Source organism: Solanum stenotomum, chromosome 7 (genome assembly GCF_019186545.1).
Source record: "Solanum stenotomum isolate F172 chromosome 7, ASM1918654v1, whole genome shotgun sequence".
NCBI classification, from domain to species: Eukaryota; Viridiplantae; Streptophyta; class Magnoliopsida; order Solanales; family Solanaceae; genus Solanum; species Solanum stenotomum.
In genome coordinates, this window is record NC_064288.1 from 1,363,086 (window position 1) to 1,372,888 (window position 9,803).

The following is a 9,803-nucleotide window of genomic DNA, read 5'->3' on the forward strand; positions in this document are numbered from 1 at the left end:
AATCTAATGTAATAGGACTAGAGGGACGAGGCTTGACCAGTCATCCCACCAAAGCATATATAGCATTATCACTATTCACTTTCGAAATCATGAGGTTTAGGGTGTGAATAACTCATATTTATTATTGAAGAAAGAGATATAGTTCACGTGAGGAAGAAAGAAATATAAATTTACGTGAAGAAGAAAGAAATATAAATTTACGTGAAGAAGAAAGAAATATAAATTTATGTGAGAAAGAAAGAGATATAGTTCACGTGAGGAAGAAAGAGATATAGTTCACGTGACGAAGAAAGAGATATAGTTCACATGAGGAAGAAAGAGATATAAATTCACACGAGAAAGAAATAAAAGGAATTGTAGTTCGCCCATTTGTGGGTGAACTGAATTTAAAGTTGGTGTTGAATTGGGAGTTAACAGGGATGGTGGGGTTAAGTGTTGTTAATTATGGGCGAACTATAAGTTTCGGTGTAGAGAGGGTCCATTTTAGTGTTTCGAGTTTAAAAAATATCCGTATTGATGCCGGACTCGGTGATCGGTCATTGCGCCTTTTTGGAGCTAGATTCATCAAGGAAATAGAAAATTGTCTAATATATATGCAGATATATATGAGATGCCTTATTACTTGTAAAAGGGACAAGGAAAACACAAATGTATAATATGGGTGATTTCGACAAATAAGCAACTTTGAAGTTACCTATAATATGTACTACTCTTTCCGTTCATTTTTACTTATCCAGTATTGCTTTAGGGGTAGTAAATAAAATGATAATTTTACTATATTAAAACATAGAATTAAAGACTGAATTAACATTATCTCCAACAACTAGGACTCATATTTATGTTCAAACGGCTCTTTTTAGGTGTTGTCTTGTAGTAAGCTTTATGGTAAACAAAAAAATAGGTACATTATATGTAGATATATATAGTTAGTTAGTCCACAAATTTCAATATTTCAACTTTCAAGCATTGTTTAAGACATATTTTTTAATATAATATCACACTAGTTGGATGATCTTTTTATGCCCTCAACAATTGATTACACTTGGTTGGACTAGTAATAGTCCATAATTATAAAGAGCAAATGGAACATTGTTTAAGACATGTGGTAACTAAAGCTTGTGAAAAGGATTAAACATTAACAAGTAGCAAGGGAGATGGAAGGGGACCATTTGATCCATAATTCATTAAAGCAAAGTGCTTTTAATAAAATATGACCTAACTTTGTACCATCTATATACAAATTTTGTTTGACATTATGTCTCCACACTAATACTGAATACTTTTATATATATTGTAGAATCTCTGACGATATCACGATAGAATATTAACACTTGATTAATTATAAGTTAGCGTAATACAGACGAACTTCTGCTTATAATAAAGAGGCTGCAAATAATGGTTGAGAGATCATCAGGATCGAGTTTTTAGGTTTCCCAAAATGGTTGATAGCAACAATATATTAGGATCATTTGACTCAAGTGAAGAAGGAGGGTTTAAGGAGCACGATAGGTTGTTGCCAATAGCTAACGTGGGACGAATAATGAAGCATATTCTTCCTCAAAACGCGAAGATTTCAAAAGAGGGGAAAGAAACAATGCAAGAATGTGTGTCTGAGTTCATAAGCTTTGTTACTGGAGAAGCATCGGAGAAATGTCACAAGGAGAAGAGGAAGACGTTGAACGGAGATGATGTTTGTTGGGCTTTGGGAAATTTAGGGTTTGATGATTATGTTGAGCCATTGAAGAGGTATTTGCATAGATATAGAGAGTTAGAAGGTGAAAAAGCTAACCAAAATAAGGTTGATATTGGCAACAAGAATGAAGAAAGGGAGAAAAATGAGTTTCTCCTTAGAAGATTGTATGGTCCTTAAGAAAGTCCGGAGCATAAATGACAACTTTTTTTTAATCAAGTAGGGGTGACCGTTCAGACAGTTCAATTCATAATCCAAAAATCCAAAAAGTTCGAATTTCAATTTGGTTTTTAGGTTGACCCAAACTATGTCCACCTCTATACGTAATAAGCTTTGATTTTCAAATTCTTTCTACTCTTGTTTTCATTTTATGAAGAAAAAAATAAATCGTGCTTTCGTACTAGTGATCATATTGTATCTTCTAAATAATTTGTAAGGTAATTAATTTGTGGGATATGGTTTTGAAAAATTAATTAACTTTGTGATTATGTTCTCATTTGGCTAGATTGGCATGGTTCTTGGTTCAGTGTTGAACAATAATAATTTACTCCAATACTAATTAGAGACTCTAATGGAGGTTAGCACAAATTCCTTCCCTAATTACCATTTCTTTCTTCATTTGCACGTGAAATTAATGATATTAATGAATATCAGAATTTGTAGGGTATTTCTTGTTCTTACCAAATTGGAAGATTAGTTTTCTAAAATTGGTTGTTTTAACTATGGTTGTGATATTGTTAATATGATATAATCTTGACTTTTAAAATTTTAAAACACATGTCTCTTATCTAGACGTGTACTTGACGAAATAGAGGGAAGGAGGGTAACGGAGAGGAGCCAAATCTGTCATTTATTGGCAACTAAACAATATTTTGATTGATGTAAGTAACTAATTAATGTTATAATTTTAATACATTCGTATTAATACTTGGAAATGGTACTGAAATGCCTTATAGTTTATAATACTGTATTTTCTTTCCAACTCCCACCATATGAGCTCCCTAAGTGGCGGAGGGTTTGGCATAGACCCCTACCACGTATAGTCTATACTGTGTGTGCTGGATAATATAGTTAAAATTGTAATTTAATTTCTTTTCTTAAAAAAAATTGTTTCGTGATGAACTCTAAAAGTTGCTTGATTCTCTTTTAAAATAAGTCTATTTTATTAGAAATAAATCATTGATTAGTAGTGGTCGGCGTTCAACTTTTTTTATTTTTGGTTTTGAAAAAGTGTGCATCAAATATCAAATAGAAATAATTCAATTTGGTTTGGTTTGGTTTGTTCAACTTCGATTCGATTTGGTTTGATATTTTTAAAACGGTTTTTTCGATGCAAATGAAAAATAAATTGAGGACAAAATCTAAGACACTTAAAATCATGTTAAGTGATGAGGTATATCTCACCGTGAAACAATACTTATTGTGCTGAAAAGACTATTTTTATCTTTGTCAAGAACATTGTGTCTCCAACTATTGTTCAAGAAAAACAAGGATGAAGATAGGTTTCTTTACATGACGAATATTGACAAAAATACATTTGGACTCCTTTCTGGTGAATTAATATTGAAATTAATTGTCTGAATTGTAAATTTGTTGCTACTTTGATTTGTTCATAAATAGTTGAATTGTTTGTTGACTTTTTTAAAATAAAAATTTGATTCTGCGATGCACCAAAATTCTGAGACCCTCTTACACTAAACACCAAATTAAAAACTCAAACTTTTTAAATTTTTTTTTATCAAAACAGAACTAAAAAATTGAAAAATTAAATTAGTTCAATTTAATTCAATTATTTTATTTTCCAACGTTGCGAATTTCAACTGACAGTCCTATCTCTTTCTTTGATTGATGAACATGAATTTATTTCTCCTTGCCTTACTAGCAATTTATATCATATATTACTTTAAAACACAACAATATGCCCCACTCAAAAATAGTAAATATATTTCCTTAAAAACAGTAACAAAATGGTATTAAGGTGCGACAATACAACCTTAAAAAACAACCATGGACCAAAAAAATTGACCTCAAAGAACCCTCATGCTTAGGGGTGGGTGTCTGATATTTGGTTTGAGATTTCTAAATTTTGAATTTAATAATTCGGTAATTAATAGTCAAAAGTTGATATCAAATATTAAATTTTTAAATTTTGATTCGATAATTCGATAATCAGTGAATCAAACTTCGATTTGGTATGGTATTTGGTAATATCATATTGAATTTGTAGCCGATTGTATTACAAAGTTAATATTATTGCTCCAATTATTTTTATTTTTCTATGTAGATTCACGATATAATAGAAGATCAGAAACTAAGAAGAATAAAGAAAAATAAATTGACACAACTAAAAGACATATATTTAGGTTGTTTATGTTTAGCATTTAACTTTCTCTTTGAACTTATACTAATTAGTTATGAACATATTGATATATGACCTTTATTAAGTAAATAATTCGGTATTCGAAAAATATCGAATACCAAATGATTCTAATGTCTCATCCAAACCCAAACCGAAATACCATAATTCTAAAATATTACTCCCAAATATCATATTAAATATCGAATTACCAAATATCAAATTATTAAAAAATTCAATTTGATTCGATAATTCAATTTTCGATATTTTATATCCAACCTTACTCCTCCTCTTGCCTTAAATATAGTGATTTCTCATGATAGCAATTCAAGGTGAGAATCTTAGCAAATAAACCTTGAAATGCAAATGTCAAATATCAGGAATATGACTTCTGATAGTCTAAAGTGTTTCACTTTAGCAAAGTTAAAGGGGATTAGAAAGGAGAAAATTACGTGGTTAAGTAAGTATATATCAGTTAATTAGTTATCCTAACTATAGTTTTAGTTAACTACCATTCGTAACTAACATTTAGTGATGATTACGTGGGCTGGAATTTCGAGTTAGTATAATTCAGAATCTGTATAAAATAATTTGTTTAATTTTGTATAAAGTAATTTGTATAACTGTTGAAAGTTCAGATGTTTGTGTTATATAAATTCGTTATTTCGAGTTTATACAAAAATAACTCAATTATACAAACATACCCGCAAATTATACAAACTCACCCACGAATTATACAAACTCGTGAATTATACAAATGAAACAACTTAAATCGTAGCTCCAACCTGTAAATATGCAAACTATAGCTATAGATCATAATTAAGTTTATTGTAATGACTATTTGCGAAAATTCCTCCTAATTTTAGCCCAAAACTCAAAATTGATTGTCATTTGGGCTTCTTATTTAAAGAGAAAAGTGGCCCAAACTCCAGATAGGCCTAATCATCTAAGCCCATTATCTAACTAAAAACGAGCCGTTTCTACCCTAAGCCCAGAGGGCTTTAGCGAATTAGGAACAGGGCCTTAAACCCTAACCCTAATTGTTGAGGCAAACACTTATATATACCTTTCAATAACTTCATCATCTTCATTCTCTTCTCCAATTGTGTTTATGCTGAGTTGCTTGTGATTTTTGGTTGATTTTTTCTTTAGATTCCTTTGATTTTTTTTCTGTTTATGAATGAGTAGGCTATGATGCTCAAAATCTACCTATTTGCTGAAAGGAGATTTTCTCCGTCTGTGATTATACATTTAACCAATGGATCCTTCTGAGCCTACTCATATTTTTTCGAAATTATTTGGTTTCTTTTATCGATTTCTAGTTTTTTCAAAGTTTATTTTTAAGGTTGGATGGTTGTTCTGAACCATTGAAGTGATGAAATCCGATTCAGGAAAGTTTATATGTCGACCTAAAAAATCATTCAGACTACAATTATCTGATCAATGGTTCAGTTCATTTTTTATTTTTTTTTTATAATTCATTTTACATGTTTTAGATCTAAGATTTGATGAAATTTTATTATTTTTTCTGATAAAGGACTTAATTTAGGTAAAAAATGTTGAATATTTTTGTTAAAATTTCTTGTTTATGTTATGAATCATTGAAGGGATGATATCCGATTCAGGAAAGTTTATATGTCGACCCAAAAAATCATTCAGACTACAATTATCTGATCAATGGTTCACCTTATTTTGTAACTTTGTTTGTTTCTTTTATTATGATTTCAAGAAAATAATAATATTAATTATTACTGCATTTTTTCTCTTTGATATACCATGATATGCAACAATTTTGGAATGAAAGTAGATATCAAATATGGTTCAACTTGCAGATGCAAGTTAAATTATAGGAATGTGAAAAACCAAAATTTAGTTTTTGTTCAAAGTCATAACAGGACTAATAAGTTTTTGCTAATCAATGTTAATAGTTTGAAAACTATAACAATTGTATCTAATTTTGATATAGGAAAATAGACATCAGGCTATATAAAATCAAATGTTAATAAAATTCTATGATTCAAATTTTAAGCTGAAATCAATGAAATGATAATATGACAATTTCTTCACGTTACTTATTTATATAGATTAAATAATCTTCTTACATTTATATAATCAATAATATGTAAGTGCATCAATTGTACTAATACGTGCATCAATTGTACTAATACTTTTATTCATTTTCATGAAATTGGAAAGATTCTTTGCAGTACACAATGAAATTGCTTCAAGACCTTTTAAATTTAGGATAATATTAAATAATTAGAAAATTTTAAAAGTGTATAATATTTATTTTATTTTTAAATAAGTTGATTTTTTTATTTTTTAATTAAAAAGTATTAAAGTTAAAAAAATAAAAATATTCAAAAAGGTAAGATATCATAAGTAAAATATTATTCTGATCAAATTTTGACCATCTTTTCTGACCAAAAGAATTTTCCTTAAATTTATTAAAGATTTTTATAAAACTTAAGCTTTTCAGTTAGATATAATAATCATTCATTTTATATATTTAAGTATTTTATTTATTGTCTGAATGAAGTAGGTCTCATTGCATCCTGAGAATATATTTTTATTTAATAATGTCACAGACTTCTGTGAAACCGTGTTTATGCCTTGAGGTACAAAATTCATGTCACATTTTTTAACGAGAATCTAGATTAGATAATTCACCCACATGTAATTTTTAGTTAATAGCCATACCTCCTTAAAGTTAGGACATTTAACATTTACCTTCAATCTCATTTGGGGATTTGTTTTTGTGTGTAGTAGAGCAATAAAATTATATATGCACACATCAAGTTTTTAGATTAAAATTATTTGATTCCTTAACACTGAATCAATTGTGATGGAAAAACCTTGTTAGCTATGTGTACATTTAAATAAATTTATCTCATACTAAATTTTATTTGAGAGTTTTCTTTTTCATAATCAATGAACTAATTATAATTGGAGACATAGAATTTCTGTTAAACCAACCAGCATTATCAATATAATTTTATGATTTGAAATTGTGTTCTTAATTTAACAATTCAAACAATCATACAAAAAATAATTTGTAAGTTGATAATAAGTGTCATCTATTAAATCATAATAGTAAGCGATCTACATGGTAGGTGAATAAGTTCATATTCACCTTTTTATAAGTTCCAATTAATTTCAGGGGATACAATTCAAATCCTTAGCTGATATAATGATCATTTTATCATGAAAACAAGCAACACAAAGAGAATTCTTAAAGAATTTTTCATATCTTCAACATAAGCCACATGAATTCTCAATTCTATCGCATAATATTTGAATCAAAATGCCAATGGATATCTAGTAAACTTCTAGTTTACTTTTGCATATGATTCCATCACTCATGCTCATATTTGTATACAACAAATAAGAGGAAAAATGGATAATCTTATACATAAATATTTATAACCACTTTGATTGTAGTAATTGAAAATATTAAATCATAATTTATAGTCTCAATATAAAAAAAAAATTCTTTTCAATTTCTCACCTAACTTAAAAAAGTTTCTTTTGAGACTTATTACAACCCCAATATTATGAACAATTTAATTCATCTAGATAGTAACAAATTAGCCCTTTTGAAATTCTCAATTCATTTTTGTACTACCACAAATTTCACAACACCATTCTTATGGTGACCATCTTCTTCAAGGAGAAAACTATTATTCTTGTCATGGTTAAATTATTACATGCAAGACTTATTTTTTGACAACCAATGACAAATTAGTATTGTCACACAACAATATTTATTTTGATCATGACCATAAACTATATAGAAAAGAATTATTTCTTTCTTTTGTCCTTCAATAGTTCATAGTAAAATATATCACAATATTTGTATAGCCATTAAAGTATATGACCAAATTATCATTTATGTCAAAAAAAAAAATTTCAACCTCTCAAACCTCCCGTAGAGATGAGATTGACATTTATCCAACCATACATGAACATGTCCTTATCCATACGAATACAAGTCATATTTTCTTTAAGAAGTGGTACAAATGCTCCATAAGTTTTTATTAGAAACTTATTGTCATGCTTTGGCATTATCAAATTTATGTGACCACCTCAACATCACTTTAAAATGTCAAATGTACTACCACTTTGTACTCTTTTATTTTGATGGAGGATTTATAAAACTTTTCAAATTGGATTGCACCAATAACAATGTGCCCAGTAACATCTCATACCACTTTAATGACCAAAAATTACCTTCACATTTGAAGGACCATCTTAAGAACTCATAATGTTCTTTCTTTTAATTACCACGATGATGACCATTAACATTTTACCACATTAATATTCATACATTCAACCACTTGTTATTTTTTAGACATATTATGCTAGCTACCATATTCACATAAGAGAATAGAGCAAATCAATTGGGTAGATTTCATGACTTTTAGTCAAAAATATATTTTTTTGCCTTCACATCATCATATCATCACTATGGTGCAATAGGACTTAAACCCAACGTCTTATCTGTATAAAGAAGCCTTAGCTCATAAATCAATGGGACTTGAACCCAACATATTATTATCATGACGCTCCAAGACTTTAACTCGATGTCTTACGCACTTGATGCAGTGATATTTGAATTCGCCGTCTTACCCTCAATCAATGTCTTAATAAATCAATTGTGTTACTAAAAAAACATATATAAAAAATCATAAATATAATCTGAAACTTAAAACATAAGAAAAATGAAAAAAAAATATTAATTAGAACAACATGCTGGAACCATATAAAAATCCCAAGTTAAAATAAATTAAAACCTTTTTCTACAATGAGACAAATGAGACCAACAACCATCTTTTTCTACACTGTAGAGTCACAGGTCAACTATGGTCTCTGTTTTTTAGGCTCACTGGTAACAGCTGGACGATGCCAGAACATACTGCTGACCTGTTGAGTTGTTGGATCAAGAGAGGAGACAGTAAAAGCAAAAAAAAAGTGATGGAGAATTATTCCAGCTTGCATGGTGGTCAGTATGAAAGGAAAGAAATGGAAGATGCTATGAGAACAAATCAAACTCCATACAGAAAGTCAAAGAAAATTACATTGCATATTTGTATTTGTGGTGTAAATAGGAATGTATAGAGGAGGTAGAGCAACTAGTAGATATGTTAGGATCTTTGTAATTAGCCTTCCTAGCCCCTCTATGTACGAATTTTTGGAGGTCACCAACATATCCTTAATGCTGAGGAATACAACATTACTAATTTCCAAAAAAAAAAATCCTTCTCAATATTGTTACGAAGATTAACATAATTTACTAATCATTTTAAAATAACCATAATACAAACTTTGTCAGTACAAATAATATATTAATAACTCAACAAGTAAATGTTAAGATAATGAAAAATAAAGAGGTACAAAAGTAACCAATAATGATGATCCAATCAATATGTATATGCCACATAACTCAATACCTTATCTTTTTCGAGTAAGCAACTAATTTGGAAAAATTACTTACCTTACCTTTACTTTTCAGGAGGAGAAATGAAACTGAATTCAACTTTTTGGAGTGCTATATACCAAAAAAATGTAGAGTACACTTACCAAAGTCATCATGAAAAATTTCAATATAATTACATACCTATCACGAGTGGAAAAAATCAAGTTGAAACTAAATTTGAAAAATTGGAGAATCGTGTTGATAACGTATTTTAAAACTAAAGAAAAATAAGACAAGAAATATAGAAGATAAAAGTAATAGAAATAAAGAGACGAGAGTTG

General features: G+C 28.9%; 1 protein-coding gene and 3 non-coding genes across 4 annotated transcripts; all 4 read left to right on the forward strand.

Annotated features, from left to right (window-relative positions):
• The first annotated feature begins 1,297 nt into the window (after positions 1-1,297).
• Positions 1,298-2,177, forward strand: LOC125871127 (nuclear transcription factor Y subunit B-5-like). Its single transcript, XM_049551719.1, has one exon. The coding sequence runs from the start codon at positions 1,439-1,441 to the stop codon at positions 1,868-1,870; it is 432 nt and encodes a 143-aa protein (XP_049407676.1). The 5' UTR covers positions 1,298-1,438; the 3' UTR covers positions 1,871-2,177.
• A 3,051-nt stretch (positions 2,178-5,228) lies between these two features.
• LOC125871975 (small nucleolar RNA R41) lies at positions 5,229-5,325 on the forward strand. Its single transcript, XR_007447089.1, has one exon. It is a non-coding gene; the product is annotated as a small nucleolar RNA R41 (small nucleolar RNA).
• Positions 5,326-5,411: 86 nt separating this feature from the next.
• LOC125871979 (small nucleolar RNA Z155) lies at positions 5,412-5,492 on the forward strand. The gene has a single exon (XR_007447093.1). It is a non-coding gene; the product is annotated as a small nucleolar RNA Z155 (small nucleolar RNA).
• Positions 5,493-5,645: 153 nt separating this feature from the next.
• LOC125871978 (small nucleolar RNA Z155) lies at positions 5,646-5,726 on the forward strand. Its single transcript, XR_007447092.1, has one exon. It is a non-coding gene; the product is annotated as a small nucleolar RNA Z155 (small nucleolar RNA).
• Positions 5,727-9,803: the final 4,077 nt, after the last annotated feature.

Bases quoted from the DNA above. Each gene is read 5' to 3' on its own strand.
- LOC125871127 (XM_049551719.1), top strand. From the start codon at position 1,439: ATGGTTGATAGCAACAATATATTAGGATCATTTGACTCAAGTGAAGAA.